Consider the following 17245-nt stretch of genomic DNA (forward strand, 5'->3'; position numbering starts at 1 on the left):
CTTTGGTTCGGCCAGGCAGAAGGAATTGGCCGAATCCGAATCCAGCTGAAAAAGGCCGAATCCCGAACCGAATCCTGGATTCGGTGCATCCCTAATATATATATATATATATATATATATATATATATATATATATATATATATATATATATATATAAAATCAGTTAATGTAAAAATTATAAAACTACAAATAGCTGAATATAGAAAAAGGGGTTCATATAAATATAAGTCACATGAAGTCAAGCTTTTGAAGGAGAACTAAACCTAAAAACCAATATATATCTGGAAATGCTGCATTATACTGAATTGACTACACCAGTCGAATGTGGTCAACTAAATAAGTGCTAACAGCAGAGTCCCCCAAGAATTCATTTTGCCATTATGTTGGCAGTAAAATTCTAAAACCGATATTAATCTCTACTTGTGTGATTTAGCATATTTTAATATTTAACATTAAATGGTGCTGGAACATTGTGTTTTGTAGGAATGGCTCCCGGGCAGTTATATACTTACCCTGCACGGTGTTGGAGGAAAAAGCGGCGTTTACACCCCCCAGAAGATCCCAGGTTGAGACTTTTGGAAATAAAAACAGGTTTGCACAAGCCTTACACTAGTGAATTACATAAAAATGATGTAATTGTTCTGATTTTATGAAAACTGGATACCCCTTATTATTATTATAGTTTTGTGTGTTTGTCCAAAACCCAAACTGCTCTATTGTCCCCTGGAGGAGGACTTACTGGGCAGCACAGCCGTTATTCCCATGATCAAACACACAGACTGCACTGGGTAATCTCTCAACCACATACACACATGGATATCAAGAAGCAGATTTATAACTGATTGAACTGGAGAATCCAAAAGGATCCCAGCAGTTCAGTCTATTTTATAATAGGTTGTTCACCTTTAAATTAACTTTTAGCATGATGTAGAGAGTGATATTCTGAGACAATTTGCAATTGGTTTTCTTTTTATATTATTTGTAGTTTTTGAGTTATTTAGCTTTTTATTCAGCAGCTTTCTAGATTGAAATGTAAGCAATCTGGTTGCTAGGGTCCAAATTACATTAGCAACCATGCACTGATCTTGTATAAAAGACTGGAATAGGAATAGGAATTGGAGAGGCCCTAAAGAGAAAGATAAGTAACCAAGCAAAAACGATCATTACTGTTCTGTAAAATATACCAACATCTAATATAGTCAGATATGTTGCTCATGTCTTTTATACCATCTACCATCCAACTCAAGGCAGGAGTACAATGTTTTATGGCCACAGAGCACATAACTAGTTGCCACCTGCCCTTTGTAGACATTTTTAAAGAAATGTTGGTTTATATATAATAGTATATGGTTTATAGAGTGTTTTGCTCTAACACACTGCAAGGCATATACAGTACAGAACCTAAAGGACTTTGGATACTAATAGAAAACCAATATTTTTAAGGAACATTTAGAGTTCAATTATTCCTTAAAAAAAACAAACAGAAAAGCATTATTTATACAGTGTACACACATATATATAGTGTTCTCCCCAGCCTGTTTTGCCCGGGGACATTGCCTGGCTGATTTTGATCGCTGCCCCGCTCCTTTCTGCCCCCACAACGCACATACAGTAGACGTTTTCATACCGAAGCCAAGAGGACTGTGCATTGTGTTTGTGGAAGCACACGGTCCTATATATATAATTTTTTCTTTTCAGTTTTATTTTTCTGGGGAAGCACAGTAGGAGGGGGACAGCCAATCACAGCCTTGCAGTTATACAAGCAAAGACAGGCTTCAATTCCCTATCAGGTCAGCTGCTTATTGGTTCCTGTCCTACAGTACAATTTGCTGATTGCTACCGACTCCCCTGGAGAGCCTGGGAAAGGAAGCAGCAGGAAGTGGAACAGATGGGTGTGACTAGTAGGGATTTTGCAGAAATTTTCAATAAATAACTAGAAACACTGCATTTTAAAGCACATTCCACCTATATCTAAAAGAGTATAATGCACTGACAAATTCTTGTTTTTTTTACATAATATGTTTCCTTTAAGGCCAGGGAAGCAAGGGCAGCACTACATTTGGCTTCGGCAGCAGGTATTCCTGTGTCATCATTGCCGTTGTGTTTAATGTCTGTCAAATGTAACCTTTTGTTAAAGCAAATCCTTCCCTTAACTTCTAGTTGATACAAAGGAGGTGGCAAAAACGCCATCCAAATCTGTCTCCAATTTGCCTCAGAGGAGGAAAAATCCTTCCAGACTCCAAAATTGCAATCTGACCAAGGATGTTAATGTAACCTTGTATATTTTACTTGGTAAAAAGTCAACCAACCATTGTTTTTGAAACTATGTAATGTATCTGCCAGTGCAACTGCTCCAGGAAGGAAATTCACAAGTTTATGGCTCCAGCTATAAAAAAAACAAACTACATATACATTGTGATCTTAACCTTTCTTCATATGCTAGATCTTCCATACTCTATCTTAGTCGCTCTTCTGTAGACTTTCTAGCTTTCACTAATTTTCTTTTTTGTGTATTGGAAACCAAAACTGCTCTGCATATTTTAGATCAGGCCTTTACAGTGGTTTGAAAACAAGAATGAATGACCTTCTCATCTGGTGAATCTATAGACTTATTAATACCGGACTACCTTGCTGGCACTTGCTGCTGCCAACTGGCCTTGATTTTTACAGCTAAATATATAATTCACTAGTAATCGCCTGACCTTCCCTTCAAGGTTTTGTCTAACCACTTAACCACTGTGTCAAGGAAACAATAGGATAGATTCAGGTGTTCTACATAGCTTTGTGTTGTGTCAAACACAGATATATAACTATACAGCATTCAATGCTCTCCTTTCATGAACAGTTTCAAGTGCATTCATTACAGCAGCTGACATACAACACTTTGCACTCTTATATATACTACTGACAACAGCTGACAACAACTCTTTGTCTTGCTGGTGCACAAATAACACCACCAATAGCAACTTACTGCTTCTTCTCTATTCATCCACAAAATACACCACCAAGACCAACTTACTGCTTCTTCTCTATTCATCCACAAAATACACCACCAATACCAACTTACTGCTTCTTCTCTATTCATCCACAAATAACACCACCAAGACCAACTTACTGCTTCTTCTCTCTTCATCTACAAATAACACCACCAAGACCAACTTACTGCTTCTTCTCTCTTCATCCACAAATAACACCACCAAGACCAACTTACTGCTTCTTCTCTATTCATCCACAAATAACACCACCAAGACCAACTTACTGCTTCTTCTCTCTTCATCCACAAATAACACCACCAAAACCAACTTACTGCTTCTTCTCTCTTCATCCACAAATAACACCACCAATACCAACTTACTGCTTCTTCTCTATTCATCCACAAATAACACCACCAAGACCAACTTACTGCTTCTTCTCTATTCATCCACAAATAACACCACCAAGACCAACTTACTGCTTCTTCTCTCTTCATCCACAAATAACACCACCAAGACCAACTTACTGCTTCTTCTCTCTTCATCCACAAATAACACCACCAAGACCAACTTACTGCTTCTTCTCTCTTCATCCACAAATAACACCACCAAGACCAACTTACTGCTTCTTCTCTCTTCATCCACAAATAACACCACCAAGACCAACTTACTGCTTCTTCTCTCTTCATCCACAAATAACACCACCAAGACCAACTTACTGCTTCTTCTCTCTTCATCCACAAATAACACCACCAAGACCAACTTACTGCTTCTTCTCTCTTCATCCACAAATAACACCACCAAGACCAACTTACTGCTTCTTCTCTATTCATCCACAAATAACACCACCAAGACCAACTTACTGCTTCTTCTCTATTCATCCACAAATAACACCACCAAGACCCACTTACTGCTTCTTCTCTATTCATCCACAAATAACACCACCAAGACCAACTTACTGCTTCTTCTCTATTCATCCACAAATAACACCACCAAGACCAACTTACTGCTTCTTCTCTATTCATCCACAAATAACACCACCAAGACCAACTTACTGCTTCTTCTCTCTTCATCCACAAATAACACCACCAAGACCAACTTACTGCTTCTTCTCTATTCACCCACAAATAACACCACCAAGACCAACTTACTGCTTCTTCTCTCTTCATCCACAAATAACACCACCAATACCAACTTACTGCTTCTTCTCTATTCATCCACAAATAACACCACCAAGACCAACTTACTGCTTCTTCTCTATTCATCCACAAATAACACCACCAAGACCAACTTACTGCTTCTTCTCTATTCATCCACAAATAACACCACCAAGACCAACTTACTGCTTCTTCTCTCTTCATCCACAAAAAACACCACCAAGACCAACTTACTGCTTCTTCTCTCTTCATCCACAAATAACACCACCAAGACCAACTTACTGCTTCTTCTCTATTCATCCACAAATAACACAACCAAGACCAACTTACTGCTTCTTCTCTATTCATCCACAAATAACACCACCAAGACCAACTTACTGCTTCTTCTCTATTCATCCACAAATAACACAACCAAGACCAACTTACTGCTTCTTCTCTATTCATCCACAAATAACACCACCAAGACCAAGTTACTGCTTCTTCTCTATTGATCCACAAATAACACCACCAAGAACAACTTACTGCTTCTTCTCTATTGATCCACAAATAACACCACCAAGACCAACTTACTGCTTCTTCTCTATTCATCCACAAATAACACCACCAAGACCAACTTACTGTTTCTTCTCTATTCATGCACAAATAACACCACCAAGACCAACTTACTGCTTCTTCTCTATTCATGCACAAATAACACCATGATACCAACATTCAACCAGTTCTCTCTTCATCCACAAATAACACTACCAACAAAACTCATCTGAAGTTATCTCCAGTTTGCCTCAGGAAGTAATTTCTTATTCAAAATTGGCAATTTGATCAATTCTGTATTAAGAGTTAAATTGCTAGACATGGAATAAACTTATATTTCCCTAACAATGTTCAATTTGTTGAGTAGGCAAGTGCATGAGTGCAGGTAAGTTGTGGTAATTGAGATTATTGGAAGGAAATGTATAGCTAAAATGAGAGATGTAATCAACCTGGAACTGGTTGGTTTTTATATCTGCAGTGTTTGCACAGTTTAAATGCAAACTTTATTGCATTCAACAACATTAAATATATTTCAGTGATAGAAAAAGCCATCTATTGCATATGTAATTAGCTGCCCAGGGCCTGCATAAAAACCGATTAACAACATAACCAAATTAACAGTTTTACACACAAACATGCAATGGTTAACAGTAAATAAAAAAAACATCATACCACACCAAACAACAAAAAGGGCATTCTTGTGCTAAATGGTCCCCATGCTATGTCCTCCTTACATGTTTCTCATCATTGGCCAATAAATCTTACTCTAATTAACTCCCAATGGCTACACATTAATGATTACATTTAATAAAAGCTTGTGCATGAAACTGCTTATTTGTTTATATTGTTAATCCGCATCCGACAGCATCTCTTTTCACTTACCTCTTATCTCAGAAGCTTTAGTTAGTTATAAGTTGGTAGCAGCTGGAGATGCAAAGAGGGGAAGACCCTGCCATACCTTGGGTAAGTGTAGCAGGGGATGATTACCTTACAAATAACTTTTCGTATGATGTGAACATAAGACATTTTGCAACTGGTCTTCTTTTTCTGTTCTTTCTGTTGCTTTTCTTTCTGTTGTTTTGTATTCCTCCTTTCTCTAATATACAATGTAAAAAGTTGATGGGTTACAATGGCCAGTGACACTTGGCCTCCAGAAAGCAGATTTATTCTTAGGCAAATTTTTTTTATATCTAATGTTTTGATATGTTGGATCATGTATTTGCTATACAACATGTGCGGGGGTCAGATTATAATGAAATGATGGTGTCTTCCAAAGACTTCAGTAGAGCTACCTTTATTATCCAAATATCCTTCAGTTCACACAGTGATTCTAAGAAGCTGATGTAGGCTACTTTTTTAAGGTCTTTTAGTAATCTGGAATGTGTAGAAGGCTGGTTCTATATTCTGGAACCTTTAGAGAAGTGGTCCCCCTAACCCTGAGGCACATTGAAATGTAAAGATATGGGGAGCAACAAAAGCATGACAAAAGTCCATAGGGTGCCAAATAAGGGCTATTTGGTAGCCCCTATGTGGACTGGCAGCCTACAAGAGGCTCTGTTTGGCAGTACAGCTGGTTTTTATGCAAGCAAAACTTGCCTCCAAGCCTGGATGTAAAAATAAGCACCTGCTTTGAGGCCATTGAGAGCAACATCCAAGGGGTTGGTGAGTAACATGTTGCTCATGAGCCACTGGTTGGGGATCACTGCTTTAGAGCCATTTCCCAAGCATTAGAAGAGATCAAAATAAAAACAATGAAATCAGCAGCATTTGCTCTGTCCTACACTTTTATAGTTTCTTTAGGGCTGAATACTAGGCCAGGGCTGTTAATATTATAGATCTTTTTCTGAAAGCATAATGTAACTACTGCCGGTGTCCTGGCTATACTAAGATGTTGGAAATGCAAATAGGGTCTCCTTATGGATCTTTAAGACTTATATACCCTTAGGGCCAGACATGAATTAAAACTACCCCATAGCAGCAGCCCTGCTTTAGGCTCTCTTAATCAATTTCTTTAATAACACTTTGTACAATGAGCTAGTACATCATTCAAGGAATAATTAGAGACCTTAGTTAGAAGATATATCTTTAGACTGTCAGCCTCATGATGCAGTACCTGGGCTTGATTTATGGATGTTTCAATGTCGCTGCCTGGGCTTAATGGGTTTAATGAGTAGAGTGGGGTTCCATCTGTGCAGTTAGTTTAACTAAATAAGTGCCAGTTCTGTGTTTAATCCTCCTACTGACTTCACAATAGGAAAGGTTAACCCGTTTGTGAGGTGAAGGGTTAGCTCTGTAATTGCCAATTCATCCATATAATTCCATCATGTTTTTTATTTCCCCACTGCATTAATTTGGGAAACATGCCTCTGTCTGTGCTGCTCGGTTTCTTACACTGGTTTGCTAGATTTTAATGGCCGTTTTATTTGATTGCTATTACACGTGTATACAAACCACAGAGATTCATTGCACACTTGCATTATTTGACAGATGATTTTCCTTTACTGTCAGTGGCACCATGGTTTAAAGGAGAAGGAAAGTATTTTGTGCTTGAGGGTGCCAAAAGTTAGGCACCCCCAAGTTATTGTATTGACTTACCTGACACCCCGTGCTGTTGCTCCTATCAGCAGAAAACTGCACCGGCCCAGGGTTATACCAGTGAGCACCACGGAGCGATCGTCTTCCGGCTTCTTCTTCCTTCACCCAGGTGCGTATGTGCAGTAGCGTGAAAAGCTGAACTTCAACGAAAAAGCCGGTTATTTCATTATACTGTGCATGCATCTGACCCAGGAAATTTGAAAAATGAAGAAGAAGAGAAGATGATCGCTCCGTGGTGTTCACTGGAAGAACCCTGGGCCAGTGCAGTTTTCTGCTGATAGGAGCACCGGCTTTGGGTGTCAGGTAATAAATATAACCACTTGGGGGTGCCTAACTTTTGGCAACCCCAAGTTAAAATTACTTTCCTTATCCTTTAAGGACAAAGTTAGAAGGATATTTTGTTTTGCGGTGGTGCAGCAGTGAAAAAAACACCCAGCACCATTCATCATCAAAGGTATTGCTTGTTAGCAAGGTAGCAATAACTATTATCTCTCTGAGTTGCAAAAGGCAAGGTACTTTTATTTCACTGATGGAACTTATTGCTTGAAAAGACTTAATATGCCTCCATCTCTAATATATATATTGTGTTCTTTGTGTAGAAATGCCATCAATGTACAGAAACTTCAGTGTACAGTACTAGAGCAGGAACTATACACAAATTCAGATCATTGCACAAGAAGGGATATGAGCAAAGAGTTCAGTGCATGGGGCTCTAGGGGCCACAATTCTGGGAGGTTTTTTAAGGAAAGGCTCACCACGTTGGGATTGTTTACTACAGAGACGTTGTACTTCAAGGAAAATATACTCTCTTTAGACACAAGCCTATTCTGTTGGGTATAAACACTATGTGAACTTTTAAAGATTCTACAGAAACTGTGCACCTCCTACCATGGAAAGCTAAGGTACTTCAAGTCCCAGAATTTATCACTTCATAATGGTACAAGGGTAGGGAATGGTTGCATGACACTGTGAGCCTACGGAGGGTTTGGAAATGGTTTCCTGGAATCAGGTATGTCTGTGCAAGTTCATATAGTGTTTTTGCACCTTTGCTACATTAGCCCTTAATGAGCTCTTGTCAAATAGGGGGTAATATTTTCACTTTAAGGGGAATATTATGTATAAATATACAAAGGGTCCATACTATAAATTTGCTAATGCTTTATTTACCGGCAGGCCCTTGCAGTGGACGTGAGGTCATCTATTCATATTAGAAGGAGGTTTCATCTTAAGAAAAGTGCTTTGTACAGTGAGCGATGTAAATTTGTGGAACTCTGTACCCTTGGCGGTTACCCTGGCAGATATATTTCAAGAGAGGGTTGGATGCCTTATTAGAAAGTGAGGAAATTCAGCATTCCTGAAATTATCTCTTGCTGCAAAGTTAATTCAGGGACCAGTCCTATTGCCATCTTGCAGTCAGGAAGGAATTTTCCTCCAAAGGGAGGTTAACATTTGTGGTTTTTGAGTTATTTAGCTTTTTATTCAGCAGCTCTCCAGGTTGCAATTTCAGCACTTTGGTTTCTAGGGTCCAAATTACCTTAGCAACCATGCATTCATTTAAATAAGAGACTGGAGTATGATTAGGAGAAGCCTTAATAGAAAGATGAGTAATAGCAATAATGTTGTAGCCTTACAGAATATTTATTTTTAGATGGGAACAGTGACCTCCATTTAGAAATTGGGAAGTGTCAGAAGAAAGCAAATAATTAAAAAAAAAAAAGCTATAAAATAATAAATAATGAAGACCAGTTCAAAAGTTGCTTAGAATTAGCCATTCTGTAACATACTAAAAGTTAACTTAAAGGTGAACCACCCCTTTAAGGCAATTGGTTACCCCAAAGTTTACTTATCAGTTTCAGAGTGAAGGGATGAACAATTTTGCAATCGAGAGTTTTCAATTTTTTTTGTAAATAATTTTGAGGAGGATATAAAATTGCTGTTCCACTTCAACGGACTCTTTTTGTGTAGATCACATTACAAGTCCCAGTGAAATCTATGTTTAGGTTGTGGAAGAACAAAATGTACAAATAGAGAAATAGTTTTATAGGTGAATAAGTATTTACCCCCTTGTCTGATGCCCCCACCCTAAAAATGTCTGTATAATATTGACCTTTGGGATCATTTAGCTCCTAGAGGCGTTAGAAGAAACCATTTTTGTAACATATTATATATAAATCTCAAGGTAGAACCTAAAGTAATAAGCCTGTGCCAGCCAACCCGACTTCTATTATTTCAGAAATCATTTGAGTATTGTGTTCTTCAGCACCCTGTGCCCCACGAGTAAACTGTCAATATCTGATTAGCCTCAGCACACAAAATGTGGTGTTTTACACTGAATCTCTTCTGCCGTGCTTTATGTATTGATGTAACTGAGTCTATTGATGTGCCAACGACATAGTTATGTGCTAAACCTAGGGCTTGCATACAGATCATCCCACACACATTGTATTTCACACTGTACTAGATAAATAGAGTAACTGGGCTACAACAACGGCATAGAAGAGATTTATGCTAGCTGTGGCAGGGTAATAAGAGAGGAATTTATATTTACATATCAGGGTGACAGTGTGTGCGTCTGTGGAAGATATAAACAAGCCATCCAACCTTTTGTACTGACACTGGCAGCTGTGATGGGAAGAGAGGCTGATTCCTTAGGGGCAGTTATGTGCCAGGGCCTGTTTCCATGGCAACCCTCGGCTTAGTGTCCTAGGGAGCAGAAAGTCTGCTAATTCCCTAAAATTCGCTCTTCTCTCTGTGACATCTCCTCTAATGCAATGTGCATGCTGATAATGCTCGTCTAAAGCTGCGTTTAGCAGGATTTTTATTTGGGTTGTACTTAATTACTGGCATTTAAACACCTTTTTGCATTATGACCGCTTTTATTCTACACCGGCCTGTTAGAGTAAATTAGCCGCTACCATTTAAGTGCTTGGAAATAAAGTTCTTACAATGCAATGAGGTATAAGATAGGTACTGATATCGGAGATGCAATCATATATGTAAACACAATGTAAGAAATCAAAAAATGTTCAGCAGGTCAATAAAAAGTGCCATCACGTCTTGTGCATCAGTTTGTACTGTAATAAATGCTACAGAGTTTACCAAAGCCTAATAACAAGGACCAACTAACTAGCAGGTATCATGAACTACTGTTGTTAAGCCCACATCCCATTGGTTACTATTGGTTGAAAAGGCTTGCCTGTTACCCCTGAAACAGGCAAGCCTTTGTGATGTTTTTGCACACTTAAAGAATAACAGAGGAATGAATAGAGAAATGAGTTTGACATACAATACATATATATCAAGAAAGAAGTCAAATCAATAATAGCATCAAAGTACATACCACCAAGTCGTAACCAAAGGGAAAAGCTCTACAAGGAAGCGGATATACCCTTGCATGAAAATGAAAATTACCCCAACGTTTCGGCATGTAAATTTATCAAGGAGAATTCAATGAAATAGTACTTTTGAACTACCCTATGGGGGTTTTGTTGAGGCTTAATGCACCTTTCTTAAACTCTTTGAGCTATATAAAAGAGTGCCCTCCATTGATCTGTTTTTCTGGAAGCCTTCGTGCAGTTGACACAATATTATACACGTTAGTTATTTTCAAGTAGCTGGGAAGACCCATTTTAAAGGGGTACAGCTGGCTAGGACTTGTGGCCAAGCTCTGTAAGAATTTTATTTTACAGCCACTAGAAGATAATACTTATGGCTGAAAAATACATTTACCTCTTTGTTTGACATCCCAACGTGCATTCTGAGTTCTAACTTCTGGACATTTATAAACACTATAATCTCTGCCCTTATGAGAGCAAAAATTATGGCAGCTACTGACTATATTATTAATCAAAAATGTAACATTATTTTGGGTCACCTCTTGCTACTGGTACTAGAGCACTCAGAATAAGAAGACTTTTTTTCAGGTGGGCCCTTGCTATAGTACAGAATAACCAGGACTTTGTTTCTGACGGTACACAGTTAGACTTTGTGACAGGACACAGTTTCTTCAGGTGACAATGCCATACAGTGTATTAGTACTGGGAATGGTAGTACTCACTTGTGGAATCCAATTCCCAATGTACAAGGCCCTCTAAATATGTCCTAGAGAATTATCCTCATACCTTAGTAGAACTAAATCTTCTGCCCTCCGCCACTGAGCCTCTGACCACTTCACTAATTTTCCTGGATCTCACTGGACCACTATATAGTCATTATTCATGGGGTCCATTGAGTCCAACTTATTGTGAAATGTATATCTTACCCAAGGGTCTTGTTTTAACCGAGGCTTTTCTTGCTTTAAACTCTTAATAGAAACCACCTCTCTCTATGAGTGTAGTAAGTAACATCTTGTAACGTCCCACTATTAATTACCAGATTCGTGGAAACTGCAACTATGCCCATTTAAATCAGTGATTCCCAACAAGTGGCTTCTGAGCATCGTGTTGCTCACCAACCCCTTGGATATTGCTCGCATGACCTCAAAACAGGTGCTTATTTTTGAAGGCAAGTTTAGGTTGCATAAAACCAGGTGTACTGCCAAATAGAGCCCCTCTAGGTTGCCAATTCATATTGGGGCTGACAAGTAGCTTTATTTGGCATCCCTGTGGATTTTTTTTATGTTTGTGTTGATCCTCTTTTTATATTTGAACAAACAATGGAAAGTTGTGCTCACCACCAGGTCCAGACTGAGAATTAAAATAGGCCCTTGAATTTCCGGTACACAGAGACCCAATCAGCCCCCACCAGCCCACTAAATACTGACTTTCTATGGCACCTTATAGCAGCCCCTCTGCCATAACCCCCAGAATGCCAGTCCGGGCCTGCTCACCACTAAGTTTTAAAACCATTAAGCAGGGGTGCAATGAGGCTGTGACCACAACATTCATACAGACAAATACAAGAGTCCTCTGCACTCAACCCATTATCAATATATTAAGGACATTCAAACATTTTGTGCCTTAAGCTACTAAAAATGCCTTATCCTTTAAAGAAAACAGGGATTGTTTGTCCATATATTGCAATATTTTTAAGATGGCCAACTACATCAAAGTCCTATTTGATGTACATTTGAATGTGGCTCACTTGTAAAAAAAAAAAAAAAAAAAGGTTGGGGACACCTGATCATACCATGGTCGCAGCATATCCTGTCCAGAATGTCAGCTATTATTCCCCCAGTACCTGCTTGCCAGCCTACCTCCCAATACATCTATAGGTATTAACAAGGAATTCTCCAAGTCAAGACAGTCCATCTAGATGCTAGGTATTGATGCTGCCCTATAAAGAATTTAAAGGGGTTGTCCACCTTTGAGTTTGGTGTAGTAGAGGATGATATTCTAAGACAATTTGGTATTTGTTTTTCAGCTCTCCAGTTTGAAATTTCAGTAATCTGGTTGCTAGGGTCTAGATTATCCTAGCAACCATGCATTGATTTGAATATGAGACTGGAATATGAATAGCAGATGACCTGAATAGAAAGAGGAGCAATAAAAAGTAGCAAAAATTATTAAATTGAAGCCTTACAGAACATTTGTTTTTAGATAGTGTCAGTGACTGCCATTTGAAAGCTGGAAAGAGTCAGAAGAAAAAGGCAATAATTTAAAAAACTATTAGAAAATAAACAATGAAGACCAATTGAAAAGTTGCTTAGAACTTCCCATTCTATACCATACTAAAAGTAAACTTAAAGGTGAACCACCCTTTTAAGTACCTTCCCATGAACCACTTATCCCTATATGTAATATATGGCACTTAGTTTGCCCAGGAACAGTAACCCAATAGCATGGTGAATTCTACTTGCTGATTGGTTGCTATAGGTTACTGCCCCTGGGCAAATATAGTGCCATATATTACATATCCCCACTTTTGTGCATTAAAGAATCATTTAAATCATTTCAGTAGCATCCAGATCGGCTCATCGCAAGGAGAAAGTTGCATGCCTTACTTTTACTCACAACCTTACAGTTACTTTTCTATGAAGTTGCTCATGGTGCTGATATAAGAGAATGGTGTTGATATAAGAGAAGCTCAACCCATGATAAATACATTTGTATTCTTTAATATTAAACAGATGTCAGTCGATTTAAGCACTTCAACAAAACGACCTCTATTGGAGATGTAGCTGAAACAAAGGTTCTGCATTGGAAATCAATGTGGTAAAGAAGCTTAACATAATGAAAAGGGATGAGTAATGATTTCATCATTATCCTGAATTTTCAGCCTAAGAGTCCTCTGCTGTCCAGTGCATTTTAATACATGTATAAAAAAAAGGAAATTATAGAATTTAACATGGCTTATATGACCCAGCCCATCATAAGAATCACTGGGAATGTTGTCTTTGTGGAAGAGGTTTATTCAAATACAGAGAACCATGTTGTTTCCTCATTACAACTGAAGGGTTGCCTGTGCATTAGGGACCTGCTTCTTCAGCCACATGATCGAGCAGGTTCCAGTTCTTTGTTAGGAAAATTAATCTATTCATGAATGGCAACACTTCCATTGTATGGCATAAGCAATGGCTGAATTTTGAAGAAAATTGTGTCTCTCCTTGAAATAAATGTGGTGATCATAAATATTGCCACTGGTAGAAATACTCCTTGAAGCCCTTTGCGTGATATTTCTCATGTTAGTGGTTTGGTTTTAGATATGAATACACCTCTTCCATCTATGCTTTATTATTACTTGGCTACCACAAAGTTGATACGTCTACAAACGAGTACAAAGACATTTTGTTCCGTCTCTTTTCACCAATTCTCAACATTCTGTATTTGTCAAAAATAAAACTTTAAGGATTTGCAGCATCAAAGGCAACACAAAATCTCCTGTTTCAGACACCTTTATATGGGTCTTCCACTGTTGACTGATCAAACCTGCGGTATAAAAGCCAATCATTCATATGAAGATTAGCTCAGTGAGGCGACTCAGGAAAAGATGGGTTAGCTGCGAAAAAAATGGAATCTACTACCTTTGAAATTCTCTTTAGATGTCACTGTTTCACAGCTGGATATTTTCTTGCATTGTCTGGTGTTTCATCTTTATCTGATCTAGGAGAAGAGAGAGGACAGAAATATGACAGTCTTACTATTCCAAATTGACCTCTTTAAGGATCTTTTACTTATTGGACTGCCTTTCATCAATTTTACTTTATGCAGTGAGAATTTGTTTTTCATTCCATTCCTACATTTTCCCAGTTACGTCCCCAGTGCAAATGCTACATAGATATTCCCCCATTAAAGTCTCTATATTGGGAAAATACTAGGGGATAGCATGTGTAAAACATAACTTTAAAAATTGATAGCAGAATATTTAAAACTCAAAACAAGGATAGCAGTATTCTGTGCTACAGTTGATACTACAGTTGACACTACAGTATGTCTATAAAGAGATCTGGGTTAGGGAGAGCTATCAACACAGAGGCAAACACATGATAATCAACAAAATAATACAGAAAGGGTTAACCCTACATATGTGCATTTTTTTGGCACCAACTTAACCTGCCGCTGAACATACAAAAGTATTTTTGTATAAGTACCTTGTCTGTCTGTGAATTTGTAATAATAAAAGAAAAGGTATCATAGCATGCCCTCAATACTGCCAGAGTGTGTAGATCTGCCATGACCAGCCAATCATATATAAACACAACTCCAGTACTTCACTAATAATAACTAATATATATTGCCGGTGTCTAGACCATCCCTAGTATCTAGTGGTGTCATGACAATAATAATGTTTACTTCTTTAGTGTTACCCAATTTCTCCAACAAACTTTCTTTAGCAAAAAGAAGGAAAGTGCCCTCAAAAAGTAGAAAGGTAGAGTAGATAATGTGATCTGCCTTCCCATGGTTCTGTCAGTACACCATGAAATAGCAAAAAAGCCTCTCCAAAAATACAAAATAGAAAATGTCTTCCCATCAAGACTGAGGCCTTTGTCTTTGGTCTTGTAGTAGTATGCTGAGTTTTGCTAGGTTACTTGTATGCTGTACATTGTACTCACCACCATCTTCCAGTCCCTGTCCTTATGTAGTTGTTTTGTGCTCCTGTTCTATGTAAATCCACTTTGAGGACAGAAGGAATTTTTTAATGCAAAAAAGCCAATTTTAAATTTGATGCAAGATACAGCAGACGACATATATAATAATTATTACGCTTCAGCCATCAACTAGACAATTCAACTGAAATGCGCTTAAAGATGGCACTGACGTTCCAAGAAGAGAGCCAACTGTCTGCGATATGATCAAAGTATTTTATGTCTGTGCTTTTTCACTTATTTAAATGTAAAAATCAACTTAGTGAGAATTCAATGCATAAAGGTAACCCATAAGGAGCAAATACAGAATTTGTGAAAATGTCGGTTTCTATCTTATGGACAGTACTACTGCCCATGGTGCTGCTCTCCACTAGCTCCCAGCACAAGAGCAAAATGTACAGTGCATTGATTGACAAGCAAAGACCTTGTGTTAGTAAATGTTCCTTGAAGTCTTTGCGTAAACCCTGTGTAATGTGCCACTGGGCACATTATTTAATCATAATAAGATTTTTTTGAGTGAAGTAAATTAATTTAGCTTCATTAAAGAAGTGTTGATCAGGCGATTGGTTGCCAGTGAGGTTTTGCTTAATAAAGAGGCACACGGCAGAAAAAAAAGCTGAGCTAAAAAAGGATTCTCTGTACAAAAGAGGTTACTAATGGATCTACAGTTTCGTTCTCATTTTATTGCAGCTCCGAAATGCACATGGATGCTTTGTCTTATATCATACAGTGTATGTAGTTCGTTTTGCACAATATTGTTGGCAGCTATTCACCTTCACGTTTTGGTGAAAGCAATGTAAGCGTATGGCACCGCAAAGCACTGCTTCTTTCCCACTGGCAGATGCTTCTCTTATAAATTGTACTGTCATCCAGCACAGCTTGGAGACTAGACGCATCCCAGGGCAGATGAGGAGAGGGACTGGCTATTGATCATTGTGCTCAGCGCTCACAAGCAGAGATCAATCTCACAGCCTGCGTGGCATCTTTTTTTCCTGGCTCTGGTATTGATAGAACAAAGGGAATTAAAGCCAGCTAGTAATTTACTTTTATTGCCATGGCCATTCCTTTCTGATATATTATTATACATGCTTTACCAAAGCACTTTTGATAACTGAATATCAAGCACTGGATACAGAAGAGAGAAACAAGGGATTATAGACTGGCACCAGCTTTTGCAGCTGGGTTTCCCTCAGTAATAATTGTAGTGCATTTAGCCATTTTGGGGACAAACAAAGGATTTCTTTGTAGACTACCGTAAAATGTTTTGTACCTTTCAGTCTTTCAATAATTTTGTGCTTATCTGTTCTGTGATGAGAGATGTGTGCCTTCAAATAGAATCGAAGATTTCACTCGCAAATAAAATGTTTTTGGACATTGAGATAATGAAGGGCTTACAGAAGGAGGAGTCTACACAACCGCACTATACAGTATGATGGGGGGGGGGCAAATGTGGGTAACACTAGTAATTCTGATCTTCTGGCCTTAGATGTTATAGATGGTAGGAATTGTGCACCTTTTTCATTGCGATATTGAATGGATAAACTAACCATACCTTTTTAAATGTCCTGTGAACATTGTTTTGGACACCCTGAGCAAGTGTAAGAGGTAGAAATCATTTATTTTGTGTAAATAGTGTTATTTTGGTTCCAGTCACTAGATGGCACTGCAAGGTAAGGGATCCTGTTGAGGTTCTAGAGCTGGTTCTCCTCTGAGGCACTTAAAGGGGATTTCCCTAGAGAGAATAAATAAGGGGGAGGGCAGTGTGCTTTGGCTGAAAAGTGAAAGACACAAGGGAGCCCGAGGCTTGCCACCTCAGTGAGGTACCCTAAAGAATCATTAGTTAGGCTAGTTAGACCTGTGTAGCTCAATGTCGGTGATGAGAAATAGTGTTAGGCAAGCTAGCCGAGCAGGCAAGGCTCCAATGAGGAGGCAGGAAGAGGCCATTGACTGGTGGTACCTGGCCAGA

At 38.5% G+C, this 17245-nt stretch overlaps 1 protein-coding gene across 6 annotated transcripts in view; it reads left to right on the forward strand.

The window, feature by feature from the left end:
* dpf3.L (D4, zinc and double PHD fingers, family 3 L homeolog) overlaps positions 1-17245 on the forward strand; it is a 148672-nt gene that overhangs the window by 79695 nt on the left and 51732 nt on the right. For all 6 annotated transcript variants that reach the window (XR_005963492.1, XR_005963491.1, XR_001932738.2 and 3 more), the window contains exon 3: positions 485-592. Coding sequence is in view for 3 of the 6 variants with exons in the window: in XM_041573295.1 (XP_041429229.1) it covers positions 485-592 (108 nt within the window). In the remaining 3 variants the exon portion in view is untranslated. The remainder of the gene's footprint in view (positions 1-484; positions 593-17245) is intronic.

This window comes from Xenopus laevis, chromosome 8L (genome assembly GCF_017654675.1).
Source record: "Xenopus laevis strain J_2021 chromosome 8L, Xenopus_laevis_v10.1, whole genome shotgun sequence".
In the NCBI taxonomy this organism is placed as follows: domain Eukaryota; kingdom Metazoa; phylum Chordata; class Amphibia; order Anura; family Pipidae; genus Xenopus; species Xenopus laevis.